Source organism: Eleutherodactylus coqui, chromosome 5 (assembly GCF_035609145.1).
Source record: "Eleutherodactylus coqui strain aEleCoq1 chromosome 5, aEleCoq1.hap1, whole genome shotgun sequence".
Lineage (NCBI taxonomy): Eukaryota > Metazoa > Chordata > Amphibia > Anura > Eleutherodactylidae > Eleutherodactylus > Eleutherodactylus coqui.
The window spans coordinates 164,770,645-164,788,716 of record NC_089841.1 but is presented as its reverse complement, the minus strand read 5'-3'; the positions used below and the strand labels follow the sequence as shown (position 1 = coordinate 164,788,716).

At 46.0% G+C, this 18,072-nt stretch overlaps 1 protein-coding gene across 6 annotated transcripts in view; it reads right to left on the bottom strand.

Moving 5' to 3' along the window:
- Positions 1-18,072, bottom strand: part of PXN (paxillin) — a 38,722-nt gene that overhangs the window by 12,620 nt on the left and 8,030 nt on the right. For all 6 annotated transcript variants that reach the window (XM_066603653.1, XM_066603655.1, XM_066603656.1 and 3 more), the window contains exons 2-6: positions 3,765-3,979; positions 3,607-3,680; positions 3,375-3,514; positions 700-895; positions 491-626 (exon numbers count right to left, since the gene is read on the bottom strand). In XM_066603653.1, coding sequence (XP_066459750.1) covers positions 491-626; positions 700-895; positions 3,375-3,514; positions 3,607-3,680; positions 3,765-3,979 — 761 coding nt within the window. The remainder of the gene's footprint in view (positions 1-490; positions 627-699; positions 896-3,374; positions 3,515-3,606; positions 3,681-3,764; positions 3,980-18,072) is intronic.

Genomic DNA, 18,072 nt, shown 5'->3' with positions numbered 1-18,072 from the left:
TTGTCCTAATTTGATTGCTTCTACAACATGCTACAGTACTTCGGTATTGCATTATATTGTATTTTTAATATTCACTTTAATAGGGTTAAATATATTGTAACCCTGGAAGCCTTGAAAAGGCCCAGAGCTATTCAGCATTAGCAACTGCATCACAGGCGGCCAGTGGTGAGCCACAGGGAGGGCTGGCTGACGTCAGGAACGACCGTGCATGAGCCGTGATCAGTGCTGGTTCTGATCATTGTAGTTTGCAAATGGCCAGCACAGTTGCTAAGCCTGCTTTATACCCAACCTGCACCTCTTAAGTACATGTACGTCACAGAGGACGAACAGGTCAAATATATATCCACTTATGGGTGAGGATTTCCAGCAGAGAAGTAGCCAGCCCACCAAAAGTTGTGTTCTTGCTCACACAAATTACTCCAGCCACTAATGTATCACCTATAGAAAGCACATTTCATACCCTAGGTACGCGTAGGTCAAGATCAGATACCTTAAAATCAGACAGAGAAGCCATAAGTTCATCCAGTTCACGTGTGGCAGAGGAGGCAGAAATTCGGGTTTGCTGCTGGCTGGGGGCGACCCTCTGAGAGCTGCTCATTTCTCCATGAGATATAGTGACTGACGGACTGCACAAGAGAAAGAATGCTCAGTACCAAAGATAATCATTCATGTGGCAGAATTAAATACAACAGTACTTACACTGGGGTAGGTACGGAGCTCTCAAGTTCATCTAGAAGGCTCTCTACACTTGGCCGGACATCCTCTATACCCCGGGTGCCATTTCGCTTAGGTTTTTCCTTTGAGGATTGCCCAATCTTCATTCCGGGGCCATCAGAAATACTGGATATAGAAACAGGGATCGGCACTGGCTGCGAGATGCTTCGAGTCAAGTCATCTGCAAGTAGAATCAAACATTCACAAATAATCCACACCTCTTGAATTCTTATGATTGCTGGGTCACAATTGTGGTAACATATTCGGACCCACATAACTTTTTTAGTCAGTGGAGCTGTAATTTTATTTGGCACTAGTATGGGGCACATACAACTCTGATCACTTTTTTCCTCTTACCATGTTCATTGAGAATGATGTGATATTTTGCACTTTTATGTATGTGTTAATATCAATGTTGGTTTGTTTTTTTTTATTGCTTTGTTTTTGTTTTTTTTACCGTGATCTTAGGAAAGGTTTTTTTTTTCAATATTAAAAAGGAAAAATACTAAAAATGCAAAGTCCCTATAAGTAGTCATGACAACTCATTTGCAGCCTGTGATCATGTCACGGGTGGAGGGGGAACAATGGGATTGTCATAGGGCCACCTATTCTGACCAGCTGCCTACATACTGAGGTTGGCATTTCTCTAGCGACCATTGTAAATGGTCAGAAAAAGCTAATAGTTACCAGGTATGGAGTGAGCTTGGTCCCCTCCCTTCCCCAAACATATGGTGCATAGATCAGTCATAGAAAGTGAAGTTGGCCATGCAATCTAAGGTACTCTGACATAAACCTCATCTAGCTGCAATGGCGTTGGCTGTCAGTTGCCAGAAGCAGCCGATATCAATCATGTATAAAGTAGTCTTTGCTCCCTAGTCTGCTTCATAACCCCGTTGTGACCCATGAGTGATTTATATATCCATCATTGGTCTTTAAAGGGCTAATTGAGAAAAAAAAATTATACTGCTTATGCAATCAAAGATAGCCAAACATACACAACTGCATGCCACTTTTGGTATACATCTGACTCAGACGTCTAGGGCTGCTAGACAGCATAAATCTAGATTTTTTTTTTGTGCCAGGCCGCATGGGAAAAATATTGTGTAAACTGATACTAAGTCAAAGCAATGTTCCAGTGTGGAGCCACTTTTAAAATTAGATAAATATGACAATTATGGCATACAGGGTTATTACAAATGATCTCCCAAAGTTGAAACACTCATAACTCCCATTTAAAGACACTCAGATACATACATTTGATATCAGTGGAAACAGAAACAAAAAGTTTTGTTGTGCAACATCAAAAATGTTTTCCACATGAGAGCTGATCACTGTGAGCCCCCTTTGTCATGCGACACACACAAAGCCTGCAAGTTCCTGCCATACATGTTGTAGCGTATCACGATTGACTGATGCATGACTTCTGTGATGCGTTTTCGCAGATCATGCATGGTGGGTGGTAAGGGTGGCATGTAGAGCAATGCCCCCCAGAGAAAAGATTACAAGGCATAAGGTGCAAGGAACATGGAGGCCAAGGAGGAAGTTCACTATCACCACAACTTGCAAGACCAATCCATCTGTTTGGTAGTCGCGTATTGAGCTTACGTCTGACTTCATTGATAATAGGGAGCTGTTCCGTCCTGTTGGAAGAGGAAACCGAGAGTTCCTGTTCAAGCTGTGGCAGTAGCCATGTCTGTAGCGTCCAGGTATGAAATTCCCATGGAAAATGAGGGGGTCGTACACTGTCCTACAGGTTACAGCGCAAAACACACTCACCTTGGGGGAGTCGCACATACGCTCCATGTAGACATGTGGATTTACCCTCCATTTACATTCCATAAAACCATTATTTTCCATTACAGTTTGCATTCTCTCGCAGAAACACCGTCGCCTCGCTTTGCTGTCTGGTTTCAGGGACTGTCATAATTGCAGTCTGTAGGGAGAACATCACAAACGTTTGCGCAGTATCTGCACCGTCACCTGCAGGACGTCCAATTCTCTGCTTTCTCTGATGGTGGGAATCTGTAGGATTGTGTGTGAAACTTGCATGGACACGCTCCACTGTGGAGGGGTGGATGATTTTCACTTACAAATGCAACCCTTTTGCTTAAAATTGGAATACCACTTAAGAATTATGTGCCCACGGGGTGGATCTTCTCCAAAATTTGTCCGATAAGGACGTTGCTCACCAATAACTAGTAGACGTTAAAGTTATGGACATAAAACACGCGGTCTTCGCTAGCAGCCATTTTGTCTCCTATCCCCCTAGCGACAAGTACAGCAAAATAAAACCTTTTGGCCTTATTTAGCAAAACTAAGAGTAAGATGTCCTTGTTCTCCATAGCAACCAATCACAGCGCAGCTTTCATTTTACCTCAGCAGCTACATAAACGAAAGCTGCGCTGCGATTGGTTGCTATGGACAACAAGGACATCTTACCATTAGTGAGTTTTTCTAAATGAAAGAGTTTGTTTCCATTAACATCAAATTTATGTACCAGAGCGCCATGAAACAGTTGTAGGTTTCAAATCGGGAAGATAATTTGTAATATCCCTGTATTTATACTACTTACAGAACAGCAGGCAAAGATGGAGCTCTAACTTATTTAATCTAGATGTTTCTGACGTATCGTAAAGGAATACACATGTAACACACTTTACCTGCAGAAAGGCTACTTGATGGGGCTTGCTGCACAGCATTTAGCTCCAGGAGCAGGCGGTCCAATTCAGATAAGTTGCTGCCCAGAGAGGAGCCCATGACCGTGGGAGAAGGTTCAGCAGATCGCTGTTTGTTGGGAAAACTTAAAAAAAAAACCCCAAAAAAACAAAAAACTTTTTGTAACTTTGAAACCTGAAAGTGCATGTAATGCCAGTAAAGAGGCACCAGGCCTACCTGTATACATGTTCCTCTTCTCCAGCAGTGGGAGACCCCACACTCTCCTTCACAATGGAACTGAGGACGGGACTCTGTTGAAGAGCAGTAGAAGGATGAGCCTTCCGCTGTCACAAGTCTTGAATATGCAATACAAACGTCTTGCAGTTGATGCTCACCTGCTGCTGGGAAAACTTATTGGAGCTGGTAGTCCAGGAATCCAGGGGGTCAGTAACCGTGCCATTGAGAGACTCACTGGTATGTGCAGGTGGTATCGAAATTTCTTGATATGTATGGCAACCACTGGGATAGGAATATGGGGTCTCCTCTGATAAAAACACGGGGCGCTTGGATATATGAGATGTGGTGGACTCCAGGTCAGCAAGCAATGCATCTGCAGAAAGGAAGAACACAAAATTAGATGCATTTGCAGCCAACCTATTTTACAGTATTACACAACTTATACTTAGGGAACATTTCCTGCAGAGCAACGCAGAAAGAGTCAGTTCAGCTCCCTCCACAAGAGTGGAAGTGCTCCTACATGTATGACCATCCACGCAACAGTGCCAGAAAGCAATGGGAGCAAGGCTGCCATCACACCTATGTTAGGACCCCGTTCAGGAAAAAACAAGAAAATTAAAAAATATTCAATTCCCCCCTTCCATTTCAGTGGGGTTTCAAAGAAAACAATCAAGTGAAAGCAAAGGAAATGCTTCCATTGCATCAGGTTTTCTTTTTTGGGGGGGAAAGAAAAACGCTTTAGACTGCGCTACTTTTCTGTAAAAAAAATAAATAAAAAATAACGGAAGCAAACTGATTTTTTTTTCATTTCCTTCCAGTTTTCTTTTTGTTTTTTCTTTGAAATTGCATTTAAAATCAATGGGGTAGGGGTGGGGGGAACCTAATTCTTTTTTTTCCTGTTTCATTTCAGATTCTCTCCTCCAAAAATGAAGCAAAGACATGGAAACCCTGAACTGAGCCCCAGCACGGGTGTAAAGAAGCCTAATGGATAAAAATAAGCTGAAGAGCTCTAGTTAAGAGAAACTGTTTAACGAGAAGATACTGGACCTTAGCCCTCATTCACATCAGAGTCAGAGACTCTGTTAGGAGCCACAGATTCTGTTAAAGGAGATGTCCCGAGGCAGCAAGTGGGTCTATACACTTCTGTATGGCCATATTAATGCACTTTGTAATGTACATTGTGCATTAATTATGAGCCATACAGAAGTTATAAAAAGTTTTTTACTTACCTGCTCCGTTGCTAGCGTCCTCGTCTCCATGGTGCCGACTAATTTTTGGCCTCCGATGGCCAAATTAGCCGCGCTTGCGCAGTCCGGGTCTTCAGCAGTCTTCTATGGAGCCGCTCGTGCCAGAGAGCGGCTCCGTGTAGCTCCGCCCCGTCACGTGCCGATTCCAGCCAATCAGGAGGCTGGAATCGGCAGTGGACCGCACAGAAGAGCTGCGGTCCACGAAGACGGAGGATCCCGGCGGCCATCTTCAGCAGGTGAGTATGAAGACGCCGGACCGCCGGGATTCAGGTAAGCGCTGTGCGGGTGGTTTTTTTAACCCCTGCATCGGGGTTGTCTCGCGCCGAACGGGGGGGGGGGGGGTTAAAAAAAAAAAAACCCGTTTCGGCGCGGGACATCTCCTTTAAATTTACTGAAGAAAGTAACGCAGTATACAGCACTATTTTTTTCCCACCAAAATCCAGACACCATGAGGTTAACCAGACCAAGCATTATACTCAATGGGGTCTGTCAGGTGCTGCGGGCCTCCAGCATATCATTGTGGAAACTGCAATAGGTGGTATGTAGTTAAAAAAAAATAAAGTAAAAAAAATCAAATTTTGGTTTATTTCACCCTAGTGGCCAATCTAGTGAACTACACCAACTGCAATATGTTATATGTCAACAGACCAATGCGAAACAAATTCCCTCTCTTTCTATAGGCACGAATCAAGACAGGCGCAAAAAGGGAATTTTTTTTGTCTCTCCTGTAAAGTCTGATAGATTTGACCTGCAACCTATTGCAGTTCCCACTGCTTCTATAACAGAGATCCTGATGAAGGCGCTGACTAGATAAACACTGAAAACGCCTCCAAGAAGCTTTTTACCATTTATCCATTAATACAGCCGTGACCCATCATAAAAGAACACCATGCAAGCCCCTGATAGAGCTGTTGCCATCTGGCACAAGTGCGCCAGGTTAGTGCCAGTAAACCCAATACCGCTAGGCTTTTTCAAGACATTATGGCCCTAAAAAGAGTCACTCTTGTTCCATGCACGAAGACACTGATGCGAACGAGACGTAAGGTGGTCATTGTCTTTCAAACAGAAGTTACTCCGATAAGAAAATAAGATTCCCTGCGTTACTGCCCTGCAGATGGCGTCCATCGAATACAGGCAGTATTAACGATGGATCCTCTCACATAGGATCAGACAATGTGTTGATGGGCATTGGGGCGGCCCATGTGGTAATTCAGAGAATACTTGTCACCATAGGCGTTGACTTAGGCCCCCCCACACACTGGGCGTTTTATACACTCCCATTCATTTCAATGGGGCTGCTCACACAGGGCTGAAAATGCAGTGTCTCCCAACGCTGCGCTGTGACAGCGATGCAAGTTCTATTTTGGGGCGTTTTCAGGCCTGCGCCGCCCATTGAAATGAATGGGCAGCGGTTTTAGCACTGCTGAAAACGCGGCAACACTTGGTGCCGTGTTTTTGGCAGCATTAACCGCTCGCCGATTTTCGGGGTGAGGGCTTGTAATAGAAGCCCTACCCTGAAAATCTGTCCCAGCTAGTTAGAAGAAAAAAGGAATACACTCACCTAGCTGCTATAGTCCGGGTCGCGGCCGCTGGTCTCTGCCGCTGATCCGGGCTTCCTCTGCAATCACAAGTCTATTGCCGTAGGCCAGGTTTGAGAACCCCGCCTCCGGCAATAGAGTGCTGTGATTGGTTGTCGGTGCTTGCTCGATGCCCAATCACAGCCCTTCATTGACTGTCTCAGCCAATCAGCATCGGCAAGCTCTGATACTATGATACTGTGATACTATGATCCTGATACTATGGAGGAAATCGTAATACAAGTTGTGCCAACAGCTGTCGCTACAGATACAGTAGGGCCCGGCTCAAAGGACCGCGTATGAATTGCATATTCTATGGGCTCTGTCCGTCCGTGTGATGCGTGGTAGCTCGAATGCAATCAAATTGCATTACCTTACGCAATTCCACTCACATTAGCGTGTCGGGAATCGCGAGCGGAAAATACAGTGCAGCATGTTCTATTTTACCACGTACATATGCGACAGAACGTTTTGTTTTCTATTGTCACGTTTGTACCAGCAGGCCATAAGCAATTACACTGCGTATGGGCATCATCGCTAAGCATCGGTGCGGGAAATTTAAAAAAAAAAAAAAGTTCTGCGCATGACCGCCTGTATGAGTGCGCAGAACAATTTTGTCATTGTACGCGACCTATGGTTGAAAATGTTTAGATCTCATGCACACAGGGCAAATTAAATTGCGGATCCCACACTTGTCATCGGTGCGGGCAATCCGCTGTTCAATTTGCCCATAGATTGCGTGGAGATTCCCCTCTCCACGCACACAAGGGGATTTTATTTGCGGACACAACATGCCAAAAATAAAAAATGCAGCATGCTCTATTTTAGAGTGGGATACACAGCGATGGCTTCCATTAAGGTCAATTGAAGCAGTCCGTCCCGCGGCACTTTTGCAACGAGCATTGCGGGATCCGCATCATCCCCTAGCGACTGCGCCACATCCGCGATACAGAAGAAATGACAGTTAAGCAGGGTCGCCAGCAGCGGGCAGCTTCTATTCGGGATTCCCCACACGGAATCCGTGCACATGAGGCCTTAAAGAAACAAAGATGCGGACACAAATGTATAAAGACATTGGGCACCGATGTGTTTGATCCAAGTTTCATGTCTTTCCACCCTGGAGTTTGTGAACTGCACTAACTTTACAGAATCAGCAAACTGAGGAAGTACAGAAAAGAATAAGCCCGTTTCTTCAGTAGCACCTTTGATGTTTTAGTAAAAGGCCTTTCTTCTGTCATACTAGATTAGCAGCCGCAGAGCAGACATACTGCATGCAGACACATATCACATGGCTGATATGTGTACAGCCAGTCACGCAGTTCTCAGAGTTAGTCACTTCATCAGACTTCCGGACAGTCATAACTGCCACACACACAAATCATAATGATATGAGAGATAGCAGGACAAAGAGGAAAGTTCAGCAACTGGATACACACCCAGGAAACTCCAAGGAGACACATAAAAGGCAAACCTACAGCCGGGGGCCAAACATATTTACCGTCACCGAGTCAGTTCTAAGAACTGTGCGTCACAACTACAGATGGAAACCAACGTCATTTCTGGATGTTCACATTTCAGAGGTTGTTCCTTTACATTTTCCCCTTTTATTACTGAAAAATACAATAAAGGAGATGACCAAAATTACTGGGGTTTATACCAAACGTTTCGCCCCCATAAGGCCTTAGTCAACGGTATATCCTACAGCCCAGATGGCAGGTTTGGGTTATATCAAAGTCTAGAGATAGAACATAAACCCATCACCCGGGTTGTAAGAGATGCCATTAAAGGCCCTATGGTGCCAAAACATTTGGTACTTAAACAGCCTTTCTCCTTATGCATTTACAAGTCACATCAGGATGCCTGTCCCAATATATTTTGTACTTGCATGGAAAAGGAGTGGTGGGAATCACCTGAAACTTTACATGTGTGATCGCACCACTGATACAGGTTAAGGTCCTTTTACACAGTACGATTATCATTCAAAAAAATCGTTTAAATGCGTAAAAACGGACAATGCTTGTTCAGTGTAAACATGGTAAACGCCTGAACGATGAATCGCTCTCTCATAGTTTGTCGTTTATTTTTCATTCCATCTACACAGCCATCACCCAGTCGTTTGCAGACTCGATGGGAATGGCGCCATTATCAGGCCGTAGTTTAATGCGCCTCTATATGCTCAGCAGAACAAAAATGGGGTATTCACACGCCCACAAAGTGCTCTACTATTGGCTCAAAAATCATTGAAAAATCAGAAGTACATCATAACGTACGCCACAGGAAATACATAAATGCCTCAAGGGATGGGTCGCCATTAGAATCTCTGTGGAGGGCCACGTGACACTACCGCTTCTTTGAGGGATACTTCTCATCACAACGAGGATCAGCTCCGCTCCTGTAGGCAGCGTATGACTTGCCTAGGGTGAACAGGATCTTGGTTTTTCTGTAACCACTAGTGAAGGTGATTTTACTGTGAGTAAAAAAAAAACAAAACCTTTTTTGCACTGCGTTTTTCGCCATGGTATCAAGTACCTTTCTGCTTTCCTGTCATGTCGGTTTAAGGAAATACACTCATTGTCAAAAAATACCAGACACCTAGGAGGAGTTGTCTTAACCCTTTCCAAGACAATTTCCCGGCTACCAGCACATTCCCCAGCTCTTATTTGTTTTGGGTGGGAAAGCGGATTGTGGATTCCTTTGTAGTTACTCACCAGAAATACATAAAAATGAACTGCCGTGATGATTTTATTAACAATCTTTTAAAAATTAAATGTGGGTTAATATGTATATTACATATCGGTATGTATGTAAATACCAAAGATTAGTTTAATATACATACGGTATGTATATTGCACTATGCAGGAGAAAACTGAACACTTTAGGGAGGCTCTAGTACCCTGTTGTATCGCCTCTAGCTCAGAGGGCTACTGTATGGTATCTTTCAGAATATCTTTTCACATTTGCTGCAAGTGAGCCTCTGGATCGTGTAAATTTGTAGGCTGTCCCAGATGGTCCCATATATGCAAGTCCGCCAGCACATGGCGGATTTGCATTGCGGAATCTGGAGTGGGTGTCCGCCTCTGGGTTCCGCAGCAAATACCATCCATAACATGCTTGCGGTTTGTGGAGGAAAAATTCCTGCATGCTCCAAGAGCTGTGAGGGCAATCCACAGTACAGATGAAGAAAAAGAAAGGCAGGTACGTGCAGACACCGCTGCTGCTAGGGACGGATTCCGCTGGGGGATTCCGTATGTGGAATCTGGCCTGCGTGTATGCAGGCAGTCTTAAATTAGTGACAAATCTGGCGCCCGGGCAGCCATGGAAGTGTGACAATGTTGTGGAGGCTCCTGTGACCCCCTTGTGTGCGCGCCTGAGCATTATCCTGCTGGGAAATGCCTCATGGAAGCCGCCATGAGAGGAACACACATGGCTGCAGGATGTCCTGAACATAACGCTGACTGTCATTGTCCCTCGTACCACTACTAGGGGTGACCAACTGTCGTGTGCGATGGCCCCCAGACCATCACACTAGGAGTGGGGGCAGTGTGTCGCTCCACAGCAAAGGCAGGATTGAGGCGCTGACCCCTAGTTCTCCAGACTCAAACACGGACATCATCTGTGCCCAAACTAACCTGGATTCATTGCGGAAGTCCAGTTTCATCATTCATGACACCACTGCAAAGGAGACGATGGTGGGTGTCAAAGTCAGTACATGTAATGGGCGCCCTAAGACCAAATGTCCTACAGGAGCCTGTAACGATGGCGCCACCTGTCTGTTTGGCAGACAACGAAACAGATGGATCTGCTCGTGTTTGTCAGACGATCCTTTCCACTGCTGGTCTGTCCAAGGCGCCTTGAGCCCCGTCACTATGTATAAGAATCCTCACACATCCACTGGTCCCACCACCTCTTAACAGTCCGGTCAGAACGGACCAGTGGTGAGCAATTCACTGATAGGACCTTCCAGCTTATCACATCCCAATAACACGCCCCTCTCATAAGTGGGAGAAATCTCTTCAGTTGCGTCAGAGGTGTCTAGTGGTCAACAAGCTACATAAAAGTGGAAAAAGAGGTCCACTACACACAAGTAGCCTCAGAGCCTCTCTATAGGCCAAGGGTGGAACACTTTTAGGGTCTCAGGTGGCAAGACTGTTCATCTAATCACACCACAACTCTAATCATTTGCCTTAGCGGTCCCGTTGAAAACAATGGGAGCGTTATACCGCTAATCGATGTCTAAAACGTCTGAGGCCTTAAGTTATGCAGGCGCGCCCTGATTTAGCCACTTGAATATTAAATGTGAAAAATGGAAGGAAGCCATTTGTGAACAAGCTCATTAGCTGAAGTTGGATGATGGATAGTAAAAACTAAGTGTAACAGAAATTCATATCAAAAGCAAAGATTCCTAAAGTGATCGTGTCCAATTAAAAATGGAGTGCAATCTGCAGGCAGCTAGTCAGGATTAGTGACTGACCACTATGTCTATATGCGGTCACACAGGGAAGGCTGGCAAATCACTAAACAGGTCCACCTACTGGACTCCTAAGCCCAAACTGAGCCACGATATTGAACTGCAGCTTCTATATGACAGATCTCAGACATTTATACACAAAATGTGCCATAAATGTCCGAAAAGGGAAAATCCCACCTACCTCTAGAACAAAGCAGCCCACCCGTTCCTCCGGAGCCACCACACCCCTGTGCTACGCCATTTCTAGAACTCCCACAGAAGTGAATGGGAGTTACATGAACAGTGTACGAAATGAGCTTCGTTGTTTCTGCAACTCAGAAGTCAGGGAGACATTGTAGCTTCCTGTGCAGGGTGTTGTAATACCCAGTCATATCTGAGGCCAGCGGGGTGAGATGAAAGCAGGATGGGGGTCGTACCCAGTCATATCTGAGGCCAGCGGGGCGAGATGAAAGCAGGATGGGGGTCGGAGGCCCAGATGAGCATACCTCTTTAAAAATAGTTATTAAACCGAAAAACCTTTCATGAGAACAGCAGAAAACCACAAAAGCAGAAGTAGTGGGATCTGGAAGGAAGCCGGCTTCCATGTAGAGTTCTGAAACTAATCAGTCTAACATTCCTCTGACAGCTGCAGAACTAAATTCAATACATCTGTCCTCCCAGTCTGTAGCTCCACACACAAACCAATGAGAACACCCTGCAGGCATCGCTTCCCTGTCCCACTCTTACTGGATGAGCCACAGTCACGCAAAGGCCTCTTTACATTTTGCTTCATTTTAGCTTGCAGGGTGAAAACTGCAGCATGCAGATGTTACATGAAAAACAAGGGAGATCAGGAAAAATCTCACCTACATTTTGGTTTGGAAGATACATACCGTGTTGCCCCCCCAAAAAAGTCCTAGCATGATTTTTCACGCCTCCACAAAGCCATAGATGTGATGGGTTCTTCAAGAGCTGCTCAGCCAATCACAGCTATCGATTTGTGGAGGTGGGATTTATGAATCCCGTAAGCAGGAAGTGATACTTTGCGGGCTACTGAGGGAACCGCACTGGGGCTCTAGAGAGCAGCGGGAAGGACCTGCACAGAGCCTGCTGGATAAGGGACTCAGCTGATCCGCGTCAAAATAAGGCATCCCCAGAAAATAAGCCTTAGAGCATCTTTCGGGGGGAAAAAAAATACAAGGAGATCCAGTCTTTTTTGGGGGAAACACTGTAGCAGCCCGCCCTGAAGACTGCAGTTTTCAGCTACACTGTGTGAACAGAGATTCACTACAATGTAGCATTTTCTAGCCTCTGCAGCAACTTATTGGAGCACAAGAGCCAGAATACAATCAGCAACATCCAAGGGATGGCATCCCCTATAATACAAGAGCATCAGACAGCACATAACATGCTGAATGAGGCAGGACTTCCTGACAGACGGTTGCTCCTACCTACAGGGCGTCTGCTGCTACAAGAGAACCTCACAGAGTTAAATAACTAGAATGTATAGGTGGCCCATTATGATGTGACTGGAGACCTAGAACTAATAGCCCATTTACATGCAACAATTGGCGCTGAAAATTCAGAATGGAAGTTAGCGATTAGCGTTATGTCTAAACACGAGCTAACGAGTGAATAACTAACCAGAATTGTGGACTTCTAGTGTATGGTTTCTGGCTTGGTTTCCTATTCCCAGTCATTGTTTTAAAGAATTGTTAAAAAGTCGTACATTGATTTGAAGGAATGCTGCCATCCAATAGGTGGCGCTTCAGAAGTATTGTTCCATCTTCCTTATTTGCATTTCTTTATTCTGTGATGCTGTTTTGAGCAACGCTCTCCTATGGCTTCCTAGAGGAGTATGGCTATCTAGTACTGTGTATTACTCTACATCAGTAGAGTACTGCTCTGATTGGCCAGTGCTACCCATGTGAGCAGTGCTGGCCAATCAGATCAGCATGCAGTGTCTTAGACTACTGATGTATGCTAATGAACAGTCAGCATCAGGTAGTCAGAAGTAGTGTGGCTCAAGACGCTGATGACCATGAAGCCTACCTACAGACATTACTTGGCTCACAACTAGAGGCAACTAAAACTTCTTTTTAAGCCTTGCTAATTTTCTGGGATATGGACATGTCAGCGATTCTCCTTTATATAATGATGTGCCATAGTTCAATAGCGGTAATATTCAACTAACATCTGCATTACTACCTTGCATCTCAATATCTTCTACAAATGAATTTGCCAAGCAAACTAATGGCATGTGAACGAATCCCAAGCATTTCATTAGTAGAGGATGGAGGATACAGTAATATCACATTCCCCAGTGATTCTTGCAGTACTGCCCTGGGGCCTGTTCCTATCACAGGAGAAAATGTGTAGCTTGCCAAGTACTGTCTCAAGGAATCCTGACATTCCCTGCATGCTGGCACTCGCTGCACCTCCGCAACAGCTCAGAAAACACAACGGGAGAAGCCGTGGATTACACAACATATAATGCAAGTATGTGTATAGGAATCAGAGAACACGGGGCGTAGTAATGTCGCCGATACCCTAATTTGTATGAGGACCTCTCAAGCAAGTTCAAAATCAACATCTGTCAGAAGGCTTTTTACTCAGCTAAGAGATAAGCTGCTACAAGAAGCATATGACTTACCTCCCGTTTGAAAAAAACCCCTGCAAGATCAGCCATGTCTAGTGTGTATGGGGAGGTCAGGAGAGACCACAGTCAGTGGAACAAGTGTTTAGTTAATCTTAGGGCCTGTTCACATTTTAACTTCAACATATATCGCAAGACGACTCCTGGTGCACAGGCCAAACGTATTTATAGGCTCCCTTGTACCCAGAGTAGGACAACATGTCTTTTTGGCATGGGTGGCATAGTTTTTTTAAGGGGTTTTTCCATCACTAAAACCATTGATTTGTCCTGAGGACAGGCCAGTTGATCGTTGCAGTGAACGCTTGGTATACCCACAGAGGCAGTGATGATTGACTGAGCGCTTCAGCCTCTTCTCAGGCATGTGACATTGTGTTCATTGGTCACATGGCCCAAGATCAGCTCAGTTCTAGTGAAGTGAATGGGATTGAGATGCAACACCAGGTACAACCACTATATAAGATACGGCGCTGTGCCTTGCGTGGACTTAAGTAGCGGCAACATTCCCCCAGGTGCCGCGGCAACATTCCCCCAGGTGCCGCGGCAACATTCCCCCAGGTGCCGCGGCAACATTCCCCCAGGTGCCGCGGCAACATTCCCCCAGGTGCCGCGGCAACATTCCCCCAGGTGCCGCGGCAACATTCCCCCAGGTGCCGCGGCAACATTCCCCCAGGTGCCGCGGCAACATTCCCCCAGGTGCCGCGGCAACATTCCCCCAGGTGCCGCGGCAACATTCCCCCAGGTGCCGCGGCAACATTCCCCCAGGTGCCGCGGCAACATTCCCCCAGGTGCCGCGGCAACATTCCCCCAGGTGCCGCGGCAACATTCCCCCAGGTGCCGCGGCAACATTCCCCCAGGTGCCGCGGCAACATTCCCCCAGGTGCCGCGGCAACATTCCCCCAGGTGCCGCGGCAACATTCCCCCAGGTGCCGCGGCAACATTCCCCCAGGTGCCGCGGCAACATTCCCCCAGGTGCCGCGGCAACATTCCCCCAGGTGCCGCGGCAACATTCCCCCAGGTGCCGCGGCAACATTCCCCCAGGTGCCGCGGCAACTTCAATAATCTGACTGGTGGGAATCCAGAGTGGCGCACCCCACCAATCAACCATTGATGACCTATCCTGAGAATAGGGCATTCATCATTTACTCGTTTAGGCCTCCCTCACACAGGGCGTCTGCAGAAACGCAGCGTTTTTCAACGCTGCGTTACTGCAGATTCTGCCCCGTTTCAGCAGCGCTGACATACTTTATGTCAGCGCTTTGGCTGCGTTTTCAGCTCGGCTGGAAATGCAGCCAAGAATGCTGAAAAGAAAAAAAAAAGTAATACTCACCTAGCCACTGCAGTCCGGGTCGCGGCTGCTGGTCTCTGCCGCTGATCCGGGCTTCCTCGGCACTCCCAAGTCTATTGCCGGAGGCCAGGTTTGAGAACCCGGCCTCCGGCAATAGAGTGCTATGATTGGTTGTCGGTGCTTGCTCGATGCCCAATCACAGCCCTTCATTGACTGTCTCAGCCAATCAGAGCTTGCCGGTGCTGATTGGCTGAGACAGTCAATGAAGGGCTGTGATTGGGCATCGAGCGTGCCGATAACCAATCACAGCACTCTATTGCCGGAGGCGGGGTTCTCAAACCTGGGAAGCCCGAATCAGCGGCAGAGACCATCGGCCGCGACCCGGACTGCAGCGGCTAGGTGAGTATTAACTTTCTTTTTTTTCCTCTACCTAGCTGGGACTGATTTTCGGGGTAGGGCTTCTACTGGAAGCCCTCACCCCGAAAATCGTCGAGCGGTTAACGCTGCCAAAAACGCGGCACCAAGTGTTGCCGCGTTTTCAGCAGTGCTAAAACCGCTGCCCATTCATTTCAATGGGCGACGCAGGGCTGAAAACGCCCCAAAATAGAACTTGCATCGCTGTCAAAGCGCAGCATTGGGAGGCACTGCGTTTTCAGCCTTGTGTGAGCAGCCCCATTGATATGAATGGGAGTGTTGTACAGCGTTTAGCGCTGGGCTGAAAAGGCAGCGCTAAACGCTGTATAAAACGCCCTGTGTGAGGGAGGCCTTAGGGTACGTCACACATAGTGGTGTGGATTTTCTGCAATGAAACATCTGCGCCAATAGAAGCAAATCCTTCAGCAAAAATGGTGTTATAATCTGCACCACGGGTACCGATTTCCTTGCAGATCTACAGCAGACTTCAGCCCATCAATTAAAAGAGTGAAATCTGCTGTAGATTTGCATTAAAAACTGCATCAAATTCTGCACCAAGCAGGTTTTGATGGGCATTTTGGTGCGGATCCGCGCCAAAATCTGTACCACAAAATATGCTGTGTGTGAACACATCTTTAAAAGGAAATCACAAGTCCACTATTCTATACAAAGACACCATAAAATGTTGACTACATGGCATTTTTACACTATGGCTGGCAATAGCCATCAATATACGCATGTACAACAACATATCTTCATCATATGCTGGGAAATTCTGCAGACGTACAGCTAACTAAAAACCAAGTGTGAACAGACCCGTACGTGTATGGCTAGCAAACATGAACCACTTTGAGAAGTACGTTGCTAATTGAGACATACGAGTCACTTTACAAAGTATTCTGCATCAGGCTCTATGTGATATTATTGGGATCTGCCCGAGAATCCTTTTACTTCACATTTCTGTCTGACGAAATCTGAATAAAAAGGCTACTGTGTGAACACATGGTTAAGATGACTCAGGGCGGAACATGACAAGCATCAATGTGAAATTGGCAAAACTGCAGCCGACGAACATCAATTTGAGTTGAAGAACTTGCAGCATCTGCTGCTGTTTATAAGATCCAGCTGTAGAGAGCGGAGCCCTGCAGCCCTGAGACAGAGCCCCCTGTGTCCTCGTACCCACACCACGCTCAGCCCTAATCCAATCCAGTGTAACCTCATCCACTCCGTGAGTAACAGGAATGGCACGGCTGTCTATACACTGCATAGAACAGAGAAGACCAGCGGATGGAAGGACAAATCACTATTTACCAGAAGGCACAGGAAGTAGACAAGATGCGGCTGGTAATCCTTCAGCTGCTGAACACTTACAAACTGACAATGACCTGTACTAAATCAGCAGTCATCATAAATGCAATACTGGATAATGCATATATTATAAGAGCAGATTAGGTTTGCCTGCCACAGGTACTCCTGCAAATATTCGTTTCCCCAATAATGGATACTAATTATCCAAAAACTGATCTGCCAGATTGGCGTTTCAATAATTTACAGACCAATCTGCAGTCTATCCAGCATTGAGATTTGGGATGTGCTTCCAGCATATTGATTGGCCTATTGTATAACTTGCATCGGTAAGGTGGTGGATTAATTCTCTGGACTCTGAAAGCAACAATGTAGTTTTCTGGTTTGCACCGGGTATCCTCAGCTTGTGCCAGGCAGAAGGGCGCATATGCCAGCAGTGACGTGTAGTTGCTAGGGGGCAGATAATTGGAGGCATTTATCCACATGCAATTACGGGGAATACAAGCGAGATGACAGTCAGCATTCACAAGCACAGGGCATTGTTCCTCTATTGCACAGATATATCTCCAGTATACGCCGTAATAAAATGCAGCAGTCCCGACAAGGAAACTCCTGGAGGTTCAACATCTGGGCAAACATTTGGAAATGAAAGGAAGCAAAATTAAGCAATGTAAGGAAGCAGGCCCTTCCTCCCACACCCATCTATCAGCAGTCCAAATCCCTTCCCCCTACAATTCCACCTCTGAGCTATGTCACGCAGCTCCCATACACACCTTATTTCACAAAGGCACGCTCCGAGTCTGGAGAACGCTGGAGCTCTCGGGGGTTATTCACATGCTGCAGATTTACTGAGGATCTGCCATGGAAATTCTGCACCAAAGGCAGTAAGACTCCCGTACACGGCCATATCACAGTTCTGTACAAGCTCCCCGTTATAGGGCTCCCACAGACTCACATGGGACCTTGCTGTACCTCTGTACGCCTTGGATATACTGCTTCTTCACAGAATAACCCTATAACACTGATCTGGAAAGGATGCAGATTTCTCCATTTGTACAGTATAGCTAAAATCTCCAACGTTGCACATAATATACGCAACATCACAAAAAATAAAAAAATTTGCAAGCCAATCGGTCATCTGATCTGGTGGGTAAAAGTCATACTTATAGGTGGGTGCTAGCCAAGAGGGCAGCTGAAGCTATGGAAGTGGCATCACAAGTCCCTTCTAGAAAGAAAAAAAGGTTTAGTACGATGTTAGCCAGTAGAGCAAATTGTGATTGTTCTCAGTAAGGGAAACCAAGTAATCTTGTAGATATGATACCTTTTAATGGCTAACAAAATACATGATGTTATAGCGAGCTTTCAAGCTAAATGGAATAGATCCATAGAGGGCTCTTCCTAAGGTAGCCTGTCCATGGCCACGACGGAATAGCGCTAGTTATATTTCACCGCGGGGGAGGACTAAAAGGTCTCCGCAATGATTTTACATGGAGGAACGCAGATTTTTGTCAGATTTATATAGAAGGAGGTATAAA